General features: G+C 41.3%; 1 protein-coding gene across 1 annotated transcript in view; it reads right to left on the bottom strand.

Moving 5' to 3' along the window:
* The window catches only part of LOC124556706, a 65,750-nt gene that overhangs the window by 12,251 nt on the left and 30,825 nt on the right, over positions 1-22,674 (bottom strand). The window contains exon 3 of the mRNA XM_047130689.1: positions 7,816-7,957. Coding sequence (XP_046986645.1) covers positions 7,816-7,957 — 142 coding nt within the window. The remainder of the gene's footprint in view (positions 1-7,815; positions 7,958-22,674) is intronic.

The raw sequence follows: 22,674 nt of genomic DNA, 5'->3' as shown, positions 1-22,674 counted from the left end.
ATAATTATCTTTATAATTAACACCATCAAAAATACACCATTCTGCAGCTGATAATTACATCCACCTGACATTGGCCTGCAAACACAAATGGTAAAAGACAGTTGCTTTGCATCATGGTTTAAGAAGTTTGCTGAACACAATAAAAACAAATATAGCACACATCAAAACTTCCTGGATCAAACCTGTGTGTGGGACTGGGACATGAAGCTGGGAGCTTTGCCTGTCATACGCAACTGAGCTACCAACTGAGCTACCCCAGTAGGACTTGTGACTTGTCCTCACAGCTTTACTTTATTTATTTATTTACACGTCATGTTCTGTAGGACCAAATTAAGGAGCAATTTGAAAGGTCATGGAATGTGTCAGTACATGAAATTACAACAAAAAGTAATAACAGATAAAAATAAAATGTTTATGTACCCAAAAAAAGTCAAGCCATATGGTTAAATGAATGCAATCAACAATATAACAAAAATCAGCTTAATTTTTCAAGGAATTACTCAACAGAATAGAAGGAATGGCCCATGAAGAAACTCTACAGTTTCAATATGAAAGCGCGTGGATTACTGCTAAGATTTTTGAATTCTTGTGGTAGCTTATTGAAAATGGATGCAGCAGTTCCTTTCTGCACAAGAGTTAAGGAAGTTCGATCCAAATGTACGTTGGATCAACAATGTAACATAAGAATCAGCTTCATTTTTCAAAGAACACCTCAACAGAATAGGAGTGACCTATGAGAAAACTCTTCAGTTTAAAATTTGAAAGTGGGTGGAACACTGCTAAGATTTTTGAATTCTTGTGGCATATATATTGTCCATCCACACATATACAGACACAAGCAGACATCCATCCACACATATATACATATATGTGTGCGAGTGTATACACTCGCACACACACACATATCCATCCACACATATATACATATATGTGTGCGAGTGTATACCTGTCCTTTTTCCCCCTAAGGTAAGTCTTTCCGCTCCCGGGATTGGAATGACTCCTTACCCTCTCCCTTAAAACCCACATCCTTTCGTCTTTCCCTCTCCTTCCCTCTTTCCTGATGAGGCAACAGTTTGTTGCGAAAGCTTGAATTTGGTGTGTGTGTTTGTGTGTCTATCGACCTGCCAGCGCTTTCGTTCGCTAAGTCACATCATCTTTGTTTATATTTATAGGGGAAACATCTTTGATTCACAATCAAAAATCTTTGGTTCTGGGTTTGAATCCCGCCAATGCTTAAATTTTGATTAATAATCAGCACTGGTAGCCAAAGACTTCCAGCTTTAAAAGTCACCTTCATTCTGCCAACAGCCTTGTCAAAGAGGGTGCAAGAGCGGACAGAGGTTCAGGGCACTGTCTTGTCCTGGGGATGGGGAACTGTCCCTAAAGGTGGAAGAATCAGCAATGATCAATGGCATGAGGATGCAGAAGGCAATAGAAACCACTGCATTAAAGACATCTAACGTGTATCCACAGGACATGTGGCCTGTAACTGAAGAAGTATCATGATGATCTCTCCATTGGCAAAAGATTCTGGAATAGTCCCCAATTCGGATCTCTGGCAAGGGACTGCCAAAGGGGGAGGTCACCATGAGAAAAAGATTGAATAATCAACAAAAAGATAACATTCTATGAGTCGGGGCATGGAATGTCAGAAGCTTGAACGTGGTAGGGAAACTAGAAAATCTGAAAAGAGAAATGCAAAGGCTCAATCTAGATATAGTAAGGGTCAGTGAAGTGAAGTGGAAAGAAGACAAGGATTTCTGGTCAGATGAGTATAGGGTAATATCAACAGCAGCAGAACATGGTATAACGGGAGTAGGATTCATTATGAATAGGAAGGTAGAGCAGAGAGTGTGTTACTGTGAACAGTTCAGTAACAGGGTTGTTCTTATCAGAGTCGACAGCAAACCAACACCAACAACGATAGTTCAGGTATACATGCCGACATCACAAGCTGAAGATGAAGAGATAGAGAAAGTGTACGAGGATATTGAAAGGGTAATACAGTATGTGATGGGGAATGAAAATCTAATAGTCATGGGGGACTGGAATGCAGCTGTAAGGAGAGGAGTAGAAGAAAAGGTTACACGAAAATATGGGCTTGGGACAAGGAATGAGAGAGGAGAAAGAGTAATTGAGTTCTGCAACAAGTTTCAGCTAGTAATAGCGAATATTCTGTTCAAGACTCACAAGAGGAGGAGGTATACTTGGAACAGACTGGGTGATACGGGAATATTTCAGTTAGATTACATCATGGTCAGACAGAGATTCCGAAATCATATACTGGATTGTAAGGTATACCCAGAAGCAGATATACACTCAGATCACAATATAGTAGTGATGAAGAGTGGGCTGAAGTTCAAGACATTAGTCAGGAAGAATCGATACGCAAAGAAGTGGGATATGGAAGTACTAAGGAATGACGAGATATGTTTGAAGTTCTCTAAGGCTATAGATACAGCAATAAGGAATAGCTCAGTAGGCAGTACAGTTGAAGAGGAATTGACATTTCTAAAAAGGGCCATCACAGAAGTCGGGAAGGAAAACATAGGTACAAAAAAGGTAACTGGGAAGAAACCATGGGTAACAGATGAAATACTACAATTAGCTGATGAAAGGAGGAAGTACAAATATGTTCTGGGAAACTCAGGAATACAGAAATACTAGTCACTGAGGAATGAAATAAACAGGAAGTGCAGGGAAGCTAAGATGAAATGGCCACAGGAAAAATGTGAAGACATCGAAAAAGAAATAATTGTCAGAAGGACAGACTCAGCACACAGGAAAGTCAAAACAACTTTCGGTGACATTAAAAGAAAGGGCGATAACATTAAGAGTGCAATGAGAATTCCACTGTTAAATGCAGAGGAGAGAGTGGATAGGTGGAAAGAATACATTGAAAGACTCTATGAGGGGGAAAATTTATCTGATGTGATCGAAGAAGAAACAGGAGTTGATTTAGAAGAGATACGGGATCCAGTATTAGAATCAGAATTTAAAAGAGCTTTGGAGGACTTAACATCAAATAAGACAGAAGGGTTAGATAACATTCCATCAGAATTTCTAAAATCATTGGGGGAAGTGGCAACAAAATGACTATTCACACTGGTGTGTAGAATGTATGAGTCTGGCAACATACCATCTGACTTTCGGAAAAGCATTATCCACACAATTACGAAACCGGCAAGAGCTGACAAGTGTGAGAATTATCACACAATCAGCTTAACAGCTCATGCATCCAAGTTGCTTACAAGAATAATACACAAATGAATGGAAAAGAAAACTGAGGATGCACTAGATGACGATCAGTTTGGCATTAGGAAAGGTAAAGGCACAAGAGAGGCAATTCTGACGTTGCGGTTAATAATAATGGAAGCAAGACTAAAGAAAAATCAAGACACGTTCATAGGATCTGTCAACCTGGAAAAAGCATTTGACAATGTAAAATGGTGAAAGATGTTCAAAATTCTGAAAAAAGTAGGGGTAAGCTATAGGGCGAGCCGGGTCATTTACAATATGTACAACAGCCAAGAGGGAATAATAAGAGTGAACTACCAATAACGAAGTGCTTGTATTAAAAAGGGTGCAAGACAAGGATGTAGCCGTTCGCCCCTACTTCAATCTCTACATTGAGGAAGCAATGATGGAAATAAAAGAAAGGTTCAGGAGTGGAATTAAAATTCAAGGTGAAAGGATAGCAATTATACAATTCGCTGATGAAATTGCTATCTAGAGTGAAACTGAAGAAGAATTACATGATCTGCTGAATGCAATGAACAGTCTAATGAGTACAGAGTATGTGAAAGTAAATCGGAGAAAGACGAAGGTAATAAGAAGTAGTAGAAATGAGAACAGTGAAAAACTTAACATCAGGTTTGATGGTCACGAAGTAGATGAAATTAAGGAATTCTGCTACCTAGGCAGTAAAATAAATAATGACGGATGGAGCAAGAAGGACATCTACATCTACATATATACTCCGCTAGCCACCAAGCGGTGTGTGGCGGAGGGCACAATTCACGCCAAAGTCATATTTCCCCCCCTTGTTCCACTCGCAGATTGCGCGAGGGAAAAATGACTGTCTGAACGCCTCAGCACGAGCTCTAACAATGGCTAAATGTACCAGTCACGATTCTTGGCACTCTTCTTTGGACCTTTTCAATCTCTTGAATCAGACCCAACTGGTAAGGGTCCCATACAGATGAACAGTACTCTAAGACATCAAAAGCACACTAGCAATGGCAAAAAGAGCATTCCTGGCCAAGAGAAGCCTACTAATATCAAATATCAGCCTTAATCTGAGGAAAGTATTTCTCAGAATGTACGTCTGGAATACAGCGCTGTATGGTTGGTTGGTTTGGGGGATTAAAGGGACCAGACTGCTACGGTCATCGGTCCCTTTTTCCAAAACTTAAAAACACCCACAGAGAATAAAAGTGAACAAGGAAAGGATGACAGATGACAAAGGACAAGAGAAACTGAGACAAAGACCAGACAAAACGAAGTAAAATCACACAGAGTGTGACGGTGGTTGGCCGACCATAGGGCCAACCACCGAGAAACACATTAAAAACTCAGTCTAAAACCGTAGGCTAAATGCCAGACTCAACACAAAAAAGGACAAACACTTAGATTAAATGATAAAAGCCCCCTGCCCGAGTAAAATGCAAAATGAAGCCTGTCATGGCAGAGTCATCTGTTAAAAGGGCAGGGAGCGTATCAGGCAGCACAAACGTCTGCTTGATCACAGCTAAAAGGGGACAGGCCAACAAAATGTGGGCCACTGTCAAAGCCGCCCCGCAGCGACATAGAGGAGGGTCCTCCTGACGCAGTAAATAACTGTGCGTCAGCCAGGTGTGGCCAATGCGGAGCCGACAAAGGACAACTGAGTCTCTGCGATTGGCTTGCATGCATGACCACCACACAGTCGTTGTCTCCTTGATAGCATAGAGTTCATTGGGTGTGGTAGTGAAACATTGACTGTGGGAAAACTGGAACAGAAGAGAATCAAAGCATTTGAGATGTGGTGCTATAGACGAATGTTGAAAATTAGGTGGACTGATAAGGTAAGGAATGAGAAGGTTCTGTGCAGAATTGGAGGGGAAAGGAACATGTGAAAAACACTGATAAGGAAAAGGTACAGGATGAAAGGACATCTGTTAAGACATGAGGGAATGACTTCCATAGTACTAGAGGCAGACAGAGATTGGAATATATCCAGCAAATAATTGAGAGCGTAGGTTGTAGTTTGCAAGTGCTACTCTGAGATGAAGAGGTTAGCACAGGAGAGGAATTCGTGGCAGGCCACATCAAACCAGTCAGAAGACTGACAGGGGTGGAGGGGGTGGGTGGGGGGTGGAGGGAGAGAGAGAGTGAGGGGGGAGGTGGGGAGGGGGGGAGGGGGGGAGGGGGGGAGAGAGAGAGAGAGAGAGAGAGAGAGAGAGAGAGAGAGAGAGAGAGAGAGAGAGGGGGGGGGGGGGGGCAATGTCGAGAATACCCAGACTAGTGAACAGGGGTCAACAAGAGGTTCGCGAACTTACACCACTTACTACCCGAACAGCAGCCCATACCTGAGCCAAAAATATCCTTTTAAAATGGGAAGAGTTACTCCAAAACATAATACCATACAGCATAAGTGAATGAAAATAAGCAAAGGAAACTAATTTTCATGTCGAACGATCAGAGACATGGCTTAGCCACAGCCTGGGGAATGTATCCAGAATGAGAATTTCACACTACAGCAGAGTGTGCACTTATATGAAATTTCTTGGCTGATTAAACCTACGTGCCAGATCGAGACTCGAACTCCACGTCTCCGCACTATCCTTTCTTCCAGGAGTGCTAGTTCTGCAAGGTTCGCAGGAGAGCTTCTGTGAAGTTTGGAAGGTAGGAGACGAGGTATGGTGGAAGTAAAGCTGTGAGGACGGGGTGCGAGTCGTGCTTGGGTAGCTCAGGTGGTAGAGCACTTGCCCACGAAAGGCAAAGGTCCAGAGTTCAAGTCTCGGTTCGGCACACAGTTTTAATCTGCCAGGACGTTTCATATCAGTGTACACTCCACTGCAGAGTGAAATTCTCATTCCATATGATTGCACTTGAACCTGATGTGATCCAGGAAATTTTTAAAGTCAAAGGTGATCCTAGTTCACAGCGATACAACCCGAGATTAATGTCTGAAAAATACAGATTTCTGAGTTCAGCTTGATTCAAGTTCATTTTTTATGTTAATCTAAGATCAACTGCTCTATACAATCAGCCCTGGATGGACTACAATGGTTACTGGAATTGAAGCTTTTTGTTGTTTTTTGATTAGGATAGAATATGAATAAGAGGAGTGGTGAAGAGGAATGGGAGGAGGGAGGAGGGGGAAGTTGAGGAGTTGGAAAAGAGTCTGCTTGTTTTCATGCTCATCAGCACCTTTGCACAAATTAACTGAATGAGTACAATTCCACATAAAAGGAAACTGTTTCAATTTATCTTTTATGTCATAAACAGTCACAGTTCCCAAACCATAGTCCAACATGGATGATATAATAGTTACCAATACTGAAAAGAAACTGAGAAAAATACAAACTCAAGTTCAAAATAATGCACACCATCAGCTACAGTAGAAAAATTACTAAATCTCCATTTTGTTGTTTAATGAGTAGTTCAGAAAACACAAAAACCATCAGTATCTTACCTCCTGCACTTCCTCAAGCTAAAAATGAGGAAATGTCTCTGCCAAGCTAGGAGCTCAAGAATAAAACACACTCAGTTACTGTGTCCCTCCCCCCTCCCCACAAACAACAACAACAACAAATTGGTGTATCTCCCCTTTGCAGAAAGGTATAGGTCTGTGAAGAGTGTGTACACAGAAGTGTGTCAAGAGCCCAGCTGAGCAAGCCAACTGTTGTTTGCTTGATGAGAGAATTGCTTAGAAGGGAGAGTGGAGGGTATACCCAATATATATGTCAATATACACCAAGTAGTCTCTCAAATGCCATCTGGGAAGAGAGAGGATCAGCTGTTGTAGGATTGTGGGTATGTATCCTGCATCTGGTTGGTACTATTATTTCCTATAGAAGGCTAGGAATTGAAACTTTCCGCTTGTATTTAAAATGTGGATCTACTGTTGATGTTTTTGTACCCTACAGACAAAACAAGTAACATGTGGAGAAGCTATTATGACATAAATAAAAAACATACATTTTTACTCATAATAAAGAAGAAATATTGTTCGCTTGGGCCACATCATTTGAACTTCTAAGTAATGGCTACTGCAGTTGATCATAGAAATAAAAATAGAAGGTCAGAGTATTAGAGATCAGAAGCAGCCATGTTTTCATAATAACAAAGCGATGATGAGGACTGTGACTGCCAAACACCTTGACACAGAAATATGTTAGATGAGATGAATTTTGTAGTCAAAAGCATCCAATAAAGGATTTGCAGACAAAGAAGAAAAATGTTTCTTCACATTATGGTACAAGCAAATGAAATTAAAATCCTGCCAAAAAATGCCATTAATTTTTCTACTGCATTGGTAGTAGTATAAAATGAAAGGAACAATTTCTCTACCTATCTGGATGTTGAAATCAAAAGATGCCCAGCCACAGTTACTAAGTTAGTAGTTACAAGTTAAGCTGACAGTTTTAGACATCGCATGAACCTTAAAGATTAAAAACATGACTTTTTTCATTATCTTACAGGGTCATTCAGAAAGTGGTGGTCAAATACTTTATATTAAGCTCTGATAAATTATATTAACATTAAAAATATAAATGTAAACTTCAGTATTTCTTAAATTAATGAGAGAAGTTCAAATAACAATCTTACCTGACACGTTTCAAGCTAATAACAACTTCACAACTCTGGGAGATTTTGATACTCTTTATCTGGAACCAGTACTTTCCAAATGGCATTTCATGTAGTTTCACCCACACGGCATAGCCATTTGGTGCACCAACCACATCTGGACCTTTACACAATGAAAACAGAATCACTAACTAACAATCTTACGATACAGATACAAAATATTGAGATATTACATAATACCTACATTTCTACTATGAACTGCCCCCCCCCCCCCCCCCAACCCCTCACTGACCAATCCCTTTAAATTAAAACAGTAAGTTTCAAAAGGAGGAAAGAAGATTAAGGTTTATTATTCCACTGATGACAATGTCACTAGATATACAATCTGATGTCTTCCTGGTATATTTTTAACTTGTAGAATTCTTGGGTGTCTGCCCAGGTCACAATGTCAGTTCTCTACAATATTTTGGCAAACCACACCACCTTAACACTACTACTAGGTTCAGTAAAGGATAATCTAGGCCTTCACAAACCAAGGTCTATCAAACCCCTACTAATGTGGCAAAGTGTACATTGGGGAAACCGTGCAGACAGTAGAAGAGAGGTGCTGTGAACATAGGCACCATTCTGAATTACAGCAGACCACCATATAAGCCATGGATGACCATCGTATAAAAACTGGCCATACTATAGATTACAACAAAACAAAGATATTTAGGCAATACTCTTCTTTCTGGGATTGCATGATTAGAGAGGCCACTAAAATTAGGGTCCAAGGTGGTCTAATTAACAGAGACAGTGGCCTACAATGAAATCAGGCACGGAACCCTGTACTGAGCTGAGAAAACCAAAAGTGTTCCCATACAGTGACGTTTGCGTCAGATGATGATAGCGCAGACACTGGAGACCATAGTTTGCAGCCAGGCATCACCACTTCCACCACCGCCACAAGCACCATCACACCAGATGCAGGAACTGCAATGGGAGCATAGTGATGGAGGAGTAACAGTCAACATATATAGGACACTGACAAGAGCTGAGAATCTGTCATCAGGAACCACCTGCAGATGACAAGATACTGTTTGCTGAAATATTATGGAGAACTTATGACATTACCCATACAGACATTTGAGAATTCTACAATCTCACTAGCGATGGAGCACAGGTATGAACAGGACAAAGATGTGGAAAGAAATTGGCTGTGTGTGTGTGTGTGTGTGTGTGTGTGTGTGTGTGTGTGTGTTTTCACAGGGGAAACCAACCGGGAATTCAGATTAATTTATTTAGAAAAGCCACAGTAATTAAATCTCAATGGCCACATGAAGTTTTGAATGATTCTACATATAAATCTACATCGATACTCTGCAAATCACATTTAAGTGCCTGGCAGAGGGTTCATCGACCACCTTCACAATTCTCTATTATTCCAATCCCGTATATCTCGTGGAAAGAATGAACACCTATATCTTTCCGTACGAGCTCTCATTTCCCTTATTTTATCATGGTGATCGTTCTGCCCTATGTAGGTTGGTGTCAACAAAATATTTTCTCATTCGGAGGAGAAAGTTGGTGATTGGAATTTCATGAGAAGAGTCTGTCGCAACGAAAAATGCCTTTCTTTTAATGATTTCCAGCCCAAATCCTGTATCATTTCTGTGACACTCTCTCCCATATTTCGCAATAATACAAAACGTGCTGCCCTTCTTTGAACTTTTTTGATGTACTCCATCAGTCCTACCCAGTAAGGGTCCCACACCGCGCAGCAGTATTCTAAAAGAGGACGGACAAGCGTAGTGTAGGCAGTCTCTTTAGTAGGTCTGTTACATTTTCTTAGTGTCCTGACAATAAAACGCAGCCTTTAGTTAGCCTTCCCCACATCATTTTCTGTGTATTCTTTCCAATTGAAGTTGTTTGTAACTGTAATAACTAGGTATTTAGTTGAATTTACAGCTTTTAGATTAGACTGATTTATCATATAACCAAATTTTAACGAGTTCCTTTTAGTACTCATGTGGATGACCTCACACTTTTCGTTATTTAGGGTCAACTGCCTTTTTTCGCACCATTCAGATATTTTTTCTAAATAATTTTGCAGTTTGTTTTGATCTTCTGATGACTTTATTAGTTGCTAAATGACAGCGTCATCTGCAAACAACCGAAGACGGCTGCTCAGATTGTCTCCCAAATCATTTATATAGATAAGGAACGGCAAAGGGCCTATAATACTACCTTGGGGAATGCCTGAAATCACTTCTGTTTTACTCTACGACTTTCCGTCAATTACTATGAACTGTGACCTCTCTGACAAGAAATTGCAAATCCAGTCACATAACTGAGACAATATTCCATATGCACGCAATTTTACTTGTGTGGTACAGTATCAAAAGCCTTCCGGAAATCCAGGAATACAGAATTGATCTGAAATCCCTTTCAATAGCACTCAGCACTTCATGTGAATAAAGAGCTAGTTGCATTTCACAGGAGCTATGTTTTCTAAACCCATATTGACTGTGTGTCAGTAGACTGTTTCCTTCGAGGTAATTCATAATGTTCGAACACAATATATGTTCTAAAATCCTGCTGCATATCAACGTTAATGATATGGGCCTGTAATTTAGTGGATTACTCCTACTATCTTTCTTGAATATTGGTGTGACCTGTGCAACGTTCCAGTCTTTGGGTACGGATCTTTCGTCGAGCGAACAGTTGTATATGATTGTTAAGTATGGAGCTAAAGCATCATCATACTCCGAAAGGAACATAATTGTACACAGTCTGGACCATAAGACTTGCTTTTATTAAGTGAATTGAGTTGCTTCACTACTCTGAGGATATTTAATTCTACGTTACTCATGTTCGCAGCTGTCCTCGATTCGAATTCTGGAATATTTACTTCGTCTTCTTTTGTAAACGCATTTCGGAAGGCTGTGTTTAGTAAATCTGCTCTGGCAGCACTGTCTTCAATGGTATTTCCATTGTTATCGCGCAGAGAAGGCATTGATTGTTTCTTGCCACTAACATACTTCACATACGACCAAAATCTCTTTGGATTTTCTGCCAGGTTTCGAGACAAAGTTTCATTGTGGAAACTGTTATAGGCATCTCGCAATTGAACTCCGTGCTAAGTTTCGAGCTTCTGTAAAGGATCGCCAATCTTGGGGATTTTCCGTCTGTTGAAATTTGGCATGTTTGTTTCGTTGTTTCTGCAACAGTGTTCTAACACATTTTGTGTACAACAGAGGATCAGCTCCATTGTTTGTTAGTTTATTTGGTATAAACCTCTCAATTGGTGCTGATACTATATCTTTGAATTTAAGCCACATCTGGTCTACACTTATATTATTAATTTGGAATGAGTGGAGATTGTCTCTCAGGAAGGTGTCAAGTGAATTTTTATCTGCTTTTTTGAATAGGTATATTTTTCGCTTATTTTTCGAGGATTTGGGGATTACAATACTCAATCTTGCTACAACAACCCTGCGTTCACTAATCCCTATATCGGTTTTGATGCTGGTTATTAACTCAGGATTATTTGTTGCTAAGAGGTCAAGTGTGTTTTCACAATTGTTTACTATTCGCGTGGGCTCATTAACTAACTGCTTGAGATAATTTTCAGAGAATGCATTTAGCACAATTTTGGATGATATTTTATGCGTACCTCCAGAATTAAACATGTATTTTTGCCAACATATCAAGGGTAAATTAAAGTCACCACCAACTATTATCGTATGAGTCAGGTATGTGCTTGAAATTAAACTCAAGTTTTCTTTGAACCTTTCAGCAACTGTATCATCTGAACTGGAAGGTCGGTAAAAGGATCCTATTATTATTTTACTCCGGTTGCCAACAATGACTTCTGCCCATACTAACTCACAGGAAGTATCTACTTCAATTTCGCGAACAGTTAAACTACTTCTACAGGAACAAACACGTCCCCGCCAACCGTGTTTAGCCTATCTTTCTGGAACACCGATACGTTCTCCGCAAAAATTTCGGCTGGGCTTATATCCGGCTTTAGCCTACTTTCAGTGCCTATAATGATTTGAGCATCAGTGCTTTCTATTAGCGCATGGAGCTCTGGTACTTTCCCAACACAGCTACGACAACTTACAACTGTCATACCAGTGGTTCCTGTATCTATGGTCTTCCTGTGTTCAGCCTGTACCCTTTGTGACTGAAGCCCATCTTGTGTTTTCCCGAGACCCTCTAAACTAAAAAACTGCCCAGTCCACGCCACACAGCCCCTGCTACCCGTGTAGCTGCCTCCTGCATATAGTGGATACCTGACCTATTCAGCAGAAACCGAAACCCAACTACCCTTTGGCACAAGTCGAGAAATCTGCAGCCTACACGGTCGCAGAACCGTCTGAGCCTCTGATTCAGACCCTCCACTCAGCTCTGTACCAGAGGCACGCAATCAGTCCTGTCGACTATGCTGCAAATGGTCAGCTCTGTTTTCACCTTGCAAGCAAGACTGGCAGCCTTTACCACTTCTGTTGGCTGCTCAAAACCACAGAGAATCTCTTCTGATTCAAAGCGACACACATCATTGGTACCGACATGAGCAACCACCTGCAGTTGGCTGCACCCTGTGCTCTTCATGGCATCTGGGAGGACCCTTTCCACATCTGGAATGATTCCACCCAGTATGCACACGGAGTGCACATTGGTTTTCTTACCCCCCTTGTCAGCCAAGTCCCTATGGGGCCCCATAACATGCCTAACGTTGGAGCTCCCAACTACCTATGGTCCCACACTCTGCGATTGCCTGGATCTTGCAGGCTGAGTGTTTTCCTCTGAAACAGGACAGGCAACAGCATCCGGCTCAGTGGTCATGTCAGCCACAGACAGCACCTGGAAGCTGTTTGTCAGACAAACCGGGGAGGACTTATGTGCGGCCGCCTGGGAGGTCTTTCACTGCCTGCTTCGCCCTGGGGCAACCTTGCACTAGACCACAGGTGAGGGGTCAGCCTCAGTGCGAGGACCGATCGGAGGACTCTGACATGCTGGACATCCGTTGGATCCCCACGGCCGGCCCACAACAGTGATGCCCATCCACTGAAGCCTCAAGCTGTGTAACTGCAGCTATCACAGTGTGAAGCTGAGAGCGAAGTGTCACCAACTCGGCTCGCATCCGCACACAACAATCGCAGTCCCTGTCCACACCAAAGACTGTGGAAAACTAAACTATGCAGATAAACGGACTATCGGCACGTGCTGCGCAACTCTAATGTAGAACCTGACAAAAACGCGCGAACTGTGTCTAGTAATACGCAGATATTCAGGAACCTAACTACCAAAGCACTCAGGTGAAAATAAATAATTTGCCCCTGATATGGAACTTGTAATACATCACAAAATCAGTTTACTTTCTGATTCAAAAGGAAACACGAGAATTGTGGCTATTAGATTTTAAATTTACACGCAGAAACTCAAGAAACTAAACTATTAAAGCACACAGATGATATAATGAAATTCGCTCCTGGTTAGGAACTCAGAAACGTCACAAAAGCGGTTTACTTATCTGTTGCTGCATCTGTTGCGGTCGGCTACTACTGCCTGACTGACTGACTGACTGCTGAATGCAAGTTCAGCAGCTTAACCACAGTGTGCTCTTGCTATGTCACTATACTCCTTCTGCGCCATGATAAAAACACACACACACACACACACACACACACACACACACACACACACACACACACACACTTTTTGTAAGTGAAGCATGTATACAAACAAATCTGAGGAATGAGTAGTTAAATACACATTTATCTAGTAGTTAGCTATAAAGGAAAATGGAGGGATTAGTCGGATTTCAATATGGTGCATTATGTGGATGCAAGTACAGTTGGCACCTTCCACTGATAAAGATCTGTAACTAACTCCGTTAAAAGTGAAAACTGTCAAAACATGCTGTTTTAGTGGTATAAACTGGAGCTACAGTGTTCATATTGGGCACACTAGTATAAAGGCTGTCACCATGTCCAGTCATGGGAAGCAGACAAAACAGGATTGACATCAGTAAATTATAAGTAGTTGTGGTAGCAAGAGATGGGAAGGGTCACCTTGTGCACTAACTGTGTACGACTCAAGACCTCATTCAACACCCTCTACTCTACACCTACACCTACACCTACACCTACACCTACACCTATATCCACACCCACACTCCACAAGCCACCATACAGTGCATGCTAGTTGGTACCTTCTACCACTGCTAGTCATTCCCTCCCTCATACCACTTGCAAATGGAGTGAGGAAAAACTTACACTCTATATCAGGGTTGGTCATGGTGGGCAAAATTTCACATGTACACCATGTGTTGAACGTGTGTGGCTCGAGGACTCGTCCATCTTGGCACGTCTTGGCTTTGCTCAGTCCTCCTCAGAACTACTCGGTGCAGTGCAAAATTTCATTTAGCAGTGTGACCCGACATTGTTACTTCTTTCATTTACTTTCATGGTGTCTACACTGTACATCCTTCACTATTTATTGATGATGTATGGGAAGTCCACAATTCCAGTGGTAGTTTGCACAAAAAAAGAGGCAATCTAGTAATCTGTTGTCCAACTTTTAAAAAATGAGTGGGAATCACAGACCAGAAGGATGAGAATTACACAGTCACATAATCAAAGGATACCTCAAATTTGCTATTGAATGGCATTACAACACCATGCAGAAAGAATTTAAGAATATAGCTGATGACAAAACAGCAAAAATTAGAACAATTGACAGACAATTCATACACGATTCATTTTTCTGTACATCAAAAAGCGCTTTGTGCTAAATTAGGAGCCATGGACCATATAACAAAAATGCTGGTATGACTAGTAAATTTTCTGAAGTCACACACATTATTACATTGGCAGTTGCAACAGTTTTTTATGGAACTGGACGAAGACTATGTAGACAGTATGCACTGCTGCAAAGAATATTGGTTAAGACAGGGGACATACTTTGAATGCATTTCTGATCTGAGGCCTGCTATTGTTGTGTTTCCGAAGGGCAAAAGGAAACCAGGAACAAAATTTGGAACATCCAAAATGGATTGCAGACCTCTCACTGTAAGTAGATTTGACTGCAGTCTACCCACAGTAAGAAATCACAAAGTGAGAAACGACTTATTTCTGATTTGGTGGAGATGCATTTAAAAAGAAAACTGCATTATGAAAGGGGCAAATTCTAACCAAAAAAATCATCCAAATCCCCGTGCTCACTGGCTTTAAAGAAAACATGAAGATCAAAGATTTAATCACAGCATTCAGCAGACTTTTTCATCGATCTGCCGAGATCTTGAGGTGGTGTCAGGTAATGTGCCGGATATATCACCATCATTCTTGCATGATATTTTGACAATATGCCTCATTACCCTCATCATGTGCTACCTGAGACTGCTCACTGAATAAAATGTAAAATGTTGCCAGTTTTGTTTTACTACAGTATATAATTAATGTTTTGTCTTTGCAGAGTCCAAAAAATGATACTTTGGCCTGAATTTCACAATCTGAAAATATTCTGTCATGAACTGAAAAAGGTTTCAGAACCCAGGGATGCCACCCTTCTCACTTGAACGAATTATTTTTTGAGGTTGTAATTTGTGCCTAAAATGTCCGATAAAGATTTTTCTACTTGTGGTTTCCAATAAAGCTGTGATTTCAGTCTCTAGATTCCGACCTATAACCCGATGATGATATTTTTCATCCTCGGCATGCCACATACTCTTTCTTTCTTTTTTTCTTTGACTAAACTTATCAGTTTCTCAGGGTTCATGTTTCATGCACAAGAATGTTAGCCGATTCCACTAAACAAAACAAACTGATCTGAATTTCATCGATTGTTCTCCGACATCTGTATGTCTGGGTGACAAGATCAGCTATATTGTCATGATACACCTACTGGCATACTTATTTGAAAACATCAGCTGTCTTCGGCCAATGTCAGTCATCGGCAGAATCCACTGATGTGAGAGCCACTGTGACTGTAACCGAGAAAGAGAGAGAGAGAGAGAGAGAGAAACTGTGGAGCTAAATTGATTTAAATGACGTCACACTTCTGTCAGCCTCCCAGATAACATGTTGCTATATACCATGTGATGTGATCTGCAAAGATTTAAAATCTAAGTTGGAGTGTACAATTCCAAATGTCTAATCACTACCAAAAATGTGTCAGTACAGTGTAAACACTGATAATCCATGCACAAGGCAGAGGTGAGTTGGCAACAGCTCCTCTCCATATAAGAGCTCGAAAAATCCTGCGACTGACAGTAGTGGGAAGCATCTGAAATTGGAGCCACAACAGTCAGCACTAGTACACTGACAAGAAAATGTTGCTGGTGTGATAAATATGCAAGGTGGAGCTGCAGAGCTTGCTGTTGTGATGGTGCTGAGGTTAATACAAGAGTTATTAAATGAGCTGCTGAAGGTAGACCTTACTTTTCCATCAAAATATGATGTCAACACCAGCAGCTCTACCAAGGTTTTCCTTAGATGTATGGTGGATGTCTGAGCAGTCCCCCAAATTCTCCTAAACTTAGACATACAGCCCCCTCCTTTCTGCCATCCTCATTCTGTGTCACAGTCGAAGAGAAAAAATATAGTTGCAAACAGCTTAACCATGCACCTGAAAGTGCAGTTGGAGAAGCCCTGAAGCAGGTTGTTCTCCTGCAACAAGTAAATGAGTAAGTATGAGGGACATTAAGTAATTAACCCTTTAACTGCTCTGGACGTGTTAACACGCGCATCTTTGTACCTGTCCCTGTGTGCTCTGAATGTGTTTACGCGCCCCACCAGTCCTTCTACCTGGTACTCTGAACATGTCCATGCGTAGACATGTTCAGAGTACCAGGTAGAAGGACTGGTGGCGTGTGTAAACATGTTCAGAGCACACAGGGACAGGTACAAAGGTGCGCGTGTTAACACATCCAGAGAAGTTAAAGGGTTAAAGAGACAAATTTATTTAGGAAAAACCCGTGTATTTGTTACAAAATGAGTCATTTACACTTCAAACATAATCCCCATCAATATTAATATACTTTTCCCAACAATGGGCCGGCCGGAGTGGCCGTGCGGTTCTAGGCGCTGCAGTCTGGAACCGAGCGACCGCTACGGTCGCAAGTTCGAATCCTGCCTCGGGCATGGATGTGTGTGCTGTCCTTAGGTTAGTTCGGTTTAATTAGTTCTAAGTTCTAGGTGACTGATGACCTCAGAAGTTAAGTCGCATAGTGCTCAGAGCCATTTGAACCATTTGAACCCAACAATGAACTAGTTTTTTTTAACCACAATGCAAGGAAGTCTTTGGTTTGTTGTTTGAGCCACTTCCTCACAAATTCTTTGACCACCTTGTTGCAGAACATTTTTCTACATAATGTCTCCTTGGGTGCACAAAAAATCTGAGGGAGACGAATCTGAACTGTATGGAGGACAAGATATCTCCCAGCCTACTTTTTGAATGGTTTCCCGGGTCAGCTGGGCGGTGTGAGGGAGAGCATTGTCACATAACTGTATCATGCTATTTCTTTGAGATCCGTGACATTTTTCTCATATTGCTGGCTTTAATTCGTTGATCTCCACGTCTGATTAGTTCACACTATTTATTGTACACTAATCTTCCAAATAATCACAAAAGATGACACTTTGGGCTTCCCAAAAGATGGTCAACATGATTTTTCCTGTTGATGCTTCCCTTCTGAATTTCATTCAGATAGGTGAGCTGGTGTGCTTCTATTTCATGCTTGCTCTTTTGGACTCTGGTTCAAAATGGTGAACCCAAGTTTCATCACAGGTTAAAATTTGTTTAGAAAAGGGGTCATCTTCCCTTTCATAGCTTTCTTTCAAATTAGCACATACTACGAGTCTTTTCTCTTGTGTCGTTGCATTAACTCTTTCACGATCCACCTTGCATTCCTTTTTCTGTACACTAATTAGCCAGAACATTATGATCACCTACCTAGTACACAGTTTGTCCAGCTCTGGCATGGATAACAGCGGTGACGCATCATAGCATGGAAGCAATTAGGCATTGGTAAGTCGCTGGAGGGAGTTGGCACCACATCTCCGCGCACGTGCGCCCCCCCCCCCCCCCCCCCACACACACACGTCACCTGATCCATGAAAATTCTGGGGAGGGCAGTGAAGAGCTCTGATGCCACATTCAATCACATCTCGGGTGTGTTCGATTGGGTTCAAATCTGGTGAGTTGGGGGGAGAGCACGTCAACTGGAACTCACCACTGTGTTCCTCAAACCACTCCCTCACACTCCTGGCCTTGTGACATGGCACATTATCTTGCTGAAAAATGCCACTGCTGTTGGGAAACATGATCGTCACAGAGGGGTGTACATGGTCTACAATCAGTGTACGATACACCTGGGCCTTCATGGTGCCTTATGCAAGCTCCACTGGACCCATGGTTGTTCATGTGAATGTTCCCCAGAGCATAAAGGAATCACCACCATCTTGTCTCCACCCCACAGTACAGATGTCATGGTGCTATTCCCCTGGAAGACGACAGATTTGCGCCTTCCCATTAGCATGATGAAGAAGGTATCAGGATTCATCAGACCATGCAATGGCCATGTGCCCATTTCAGCCGTAGTAGCAGATGTAATGGTGTTACCATTGGGACATGAATGGGTTGTCGGCTTCCCAGCATTAAGGTCTGATGTTGGTTCCACAACAGTTCACCACCTGTCCTCTTTTATCAGTCTTCACAGCCTATGACATCCGACATCTGTAATGAGGAGTGGCTCCCCAACCACACATCATCTGGATGTGGTTTCATCTTGGTTTCGCCATGTGTTGAAGACGCTCACCACAGCACTCCTCAAACATCTGACAAGTGCTAATGCTGAGCCTCTGTGCCATCACAATCGGCACTCTGTTGAACTCAGATAGATTGCACGCCTTCTACACATGGACAGCATGCTCACTGAAACTACGTGCGCTGTGCGTACGTCTGGCTAGTAGTCATTCCTTGCCAGGTGATGCTGCTTTCACCTGGATGGGTTTACATCGATAGTAAATCAACGGTCATAATGTTCTGAACGATCGGTGTACTTGACCTTGCCTCTGATTGTGTTACGAACTGTGCCAACACTTACTGCAATCTTTTTTGCTGTATGTCCAGCTGTAATATGTCAGTCTTCTTCTTAATTTAAGTTTTATGTGAAAGAGTTGACACTTCGGCTGGCTGGCCAGGACATTGCTCACTAGTCACTGAGGTTCAACCATTTTGATTGTTCTACCCACTTACAAAAATTTCTATTGTTCATATAACTTTCCCCATACTGTAAATTCATTCGAGAAAAGATTTTAGCTAGTTTTTCACCTTTAGAAAGCAGAAAATGAATCACTGAATGTTGTTCAACTAATGTGAAAACTTCAAACAGACATGCCATCATTAAATGCAATATTGAGGTTATAAAAAAAAAAAAAAAAAAAAATTTATACATCTACTGTTCTCTGCTCATACCAGTGATGCCTGCCTAAAGTCATGAAAGTAAAAACTCTTTCTATAAATTGTTTCATTTCTACATAAATTTTTCTCTTTAATTACTGAATTTCCCTAATAAATACAAATAAGACAATGTTGTCTTTTTACGCATCACTTCATTTTTTACTGTTCTTCCTTTGAAAAGTTCCTGTAATCTGTCTCTTTTATGATACAAGAAATTATAAAAAATTCTTCTAGAAACACTCAACAAAATGTACACATCAGTATGTAACAAATCACTGCTGTCCAGTACTCTGAAGCTGTCCCAGTGGCATATTAAGCATGCTATTTTGGTGTTTTAACACGTTCATAGTGCAGCTGATGGAAATATTAGAGAGAAAATAAAGTAATTTTTTTTTCAGAGAGAGGAAAGAATATTCACAAAATGAAGACACACTCATTTTCAACAGCATTAAAGTCTTGTAAAAGGAATTTAAAGGAGAAAAATAGTTCAGTCTTCAGAAAAACCAGGACAAAATACATCCATGCACTAACAGACCTTTAATCTCCCATAACTTTGAAACAACTAACACCTCATCAATTGGGTGTTGCCTGGGATGCAGTTAGTACAACGCAAGTTCCCTACAGTTAAACCAAGTATTGTGTATGGAGGCAGAAGTCAAGCACCTGAACTACGTGGTGCTTTTGGTACACGCTAGAAAAAGAGTGCATAATTGAAAAATAGTTACTGAGGACAAACAGCTTGAACATAAAACAAAGTATAATATAAAACCAACCAGTTTACAAAATACCAAAATGCTCAATCCAAATAAATGTCTGTCTAGTCTGCAGCTTGTAACATTTGCAGACAGATGACCCAAGTACAGTCACAAAATTTATCAACCAAAAAGCTGGGTTAAACAGAAGACTAACCTTCCTGCTACTTACTTGGTATGATGTGGTATTGAATCACAAAATATCTTCACTGCACATTACAGTGGTCAGTTGCTTCATCTTGCTACTCCCTCTTGTCTGGCAGTAAATGGGAACATAAGATACAGTTCTTTAAATTAGTACTGAAACCCAATCTACACACACAGTTTTGTGCATAACTGTGAGGAGTTCGATTAATAGTGAATTTAACATTTGTTGTTATCACATCATCACCTGCCACAAAGGTGTTTGAATAATAATAAAAAATGAAGATAGCCCTGGTTATATTTTACATTTTAAACTTTTTATTTTTCTTTGAACGACACATTTAATGTCGTCAACAATTTATATACACTACTGGCCATTAAAATTGCTACACCAAGAAGAAATGCAGATGATAAACAGGTATTCATTGGACAAATATATTATACTAGAACTGACATGTGATTACATTTTCACACAATTTGGGTGCATATATCCTGAGAAATCAGTACCCAGAACAACCACCTCTGGCCATAATAACGGCCTTGATACACCAGGGCATTGAGTCAAACAGAGCTTGGATGGCGTGTACAGGTACAGCTGCCCATGCAGCTTCAACATGATACCACAGTTAATCAAGAGTAGTGACTGGCGTATAGTGACGATCCAGTTGCTCGCCCACCATTGACCAAACATTTTCAATTGGTGAGAGATCTGGAGAATGTGTTGGCCAGGGCAGCAGTCGAACATTTTCTGTATCCAGAAAGGCCCGTACAGGACCTGCAACATGCAGTCGTGCATTATCCTGCTGAAATGTAGGGTTTCGCAGGGATCAAATGAAGGTTAGAGCCATGGGTCGTAACACACCTGAAATGTAACGTCCACAGTTCAAAGTGCCGACAATGCGAACAAGAGGTGACCGATACGTGTAACCAATGGCACCCCATAGCATCATGCCAGGTGATACGCCAGTATGGTGATGACGAATACACGCTTCCAATGTGCGTTCACCGCGATGTGGCCAAACACGGATGCGACCATCATGATGCTGTAAACAGAACCTGGATTCATCCGAAAAAATGACGGTTTGCCATTCGTGCACCCAGGTTCATCATTCAGTAGACCATCGCAGGTGCTCCTGTCTGTGATGCAGTGTCAAGGGTAACCGCAGCCACGGTCTCCGAGCTGATAGTCCATGCTGCTGAAAACGTCGTCAAACTGTTCGTGCAGATGGTTGTTGTCTTGCAAACGTCCCCATCTGTTGACTCAGGGATCGAGACGTGGCTGCACGATCCGTTAGAGCCATGCAGATAAAGTGCCTGTCATCTCGACTGCTAGTGATACGAGGCCGTTGGGATCCCGCATGGCGTTCCGTATTACCCTCCTGAACCCACCGATTCCATATTCTGCTAACAGTCATTGGATCTCGACCAACGCGAACAGCAATGTCGCGATATAGTATACCACAATCGCGATAGGCTACAATCCGACCTTTATCAAAGTCAGAAATGTGATGGTACGCATTTCTCCTCCTTACACGAGGCATCACAACAACGTTTCACCAGGCAACGCCGGTCAACTGCTGTTTGTGTATGAGAAATCGGTTGGAAACTTTCCTCATGTCAGCACATTGTAGGTGTTGCCAAGGGCGCCAACCTTGTGTGAATGCTCTGAAAAGCTAAATCATTTGCATATCACAGCATCTTCTTCCTGTCGGTTAAATTTCGCGTCTGTAGCATGTCATCTTCATGGTGTAGCAATTTTAATGGCCAGTAGTGTATATTCACTGCTTCTATGTAAATAATGCACCACAACTATGGCACAATATATGGTTCTCTTTTCTAATTTTTTTTTTGTATTTTGGCAACCTTTTTAAAAATATGTATTTATTTAAATGGGATAGCTTGCACAATGATTCAGCTGAAAATTGTAGATTAACTATATACGTGTATAAGAATGTTAGAGAAAATGAGTGAGAATTGGTCAAACAACTGAAATTTTCAGTACAGATTTTAGCATAACACAGAAAAACCTTAAACCATTTCAGGTACATTCATCTCAAAACATTCTAGTACAGACACAGGTAATCACACCATTGACTGATACTTCTCTACTACTGATTGCTGTAGGACTATGTTGTGCTACGTAAGTATGTAAAACACACACACACACACACACACACACACACACACACATCCAGTCAGTCAGCAACATGGTCCACAAGGACACTGAAATTTGCTGTGTTGCAAATGAAACTAGCATTTTCTAAATGATATGTGACCAAGTCTTACTTTGTTGGAGAACCACGTATGTACCCTCTCAGACATAAAACCTGGCTGCTGGTTTGCTGCCGCAGAGTCTGATTCATTCACTTAAGGTGGCCAATAAAACTTGCCTCCCCTCAGAATTTGAAGTTCAGCCATATGAACTATCTGGCAATATCGTAAGGTGAGGAAGTGTTCGGACAAAATATTTCCTTCTTCTCAAGCTGCTACAGTGCTGTATCAGGTCATTGTCTAGTGGTAAATGTCACAC

This window comes from Schistocerca americana, chromosome X (assembly GCF_021461395.2).
Source record: "Schistocerca americana isolate TAMUIC-IGC-003095 chromosome X, iqSchAmer2.1, whole genome shotgun sequence".
NCBI classification, from domain to species: domain Eukaryota; kingdom Metazoa; phylum Arthropoda; class Insecta; order Orthoptera; family Acrididae; genus Schistocerca; species Schistocerca americana.
Note: the sequence above shows the minus strand (reverse complement) of the source record. Positions and strands in the feature narration are given on the sequence as shown.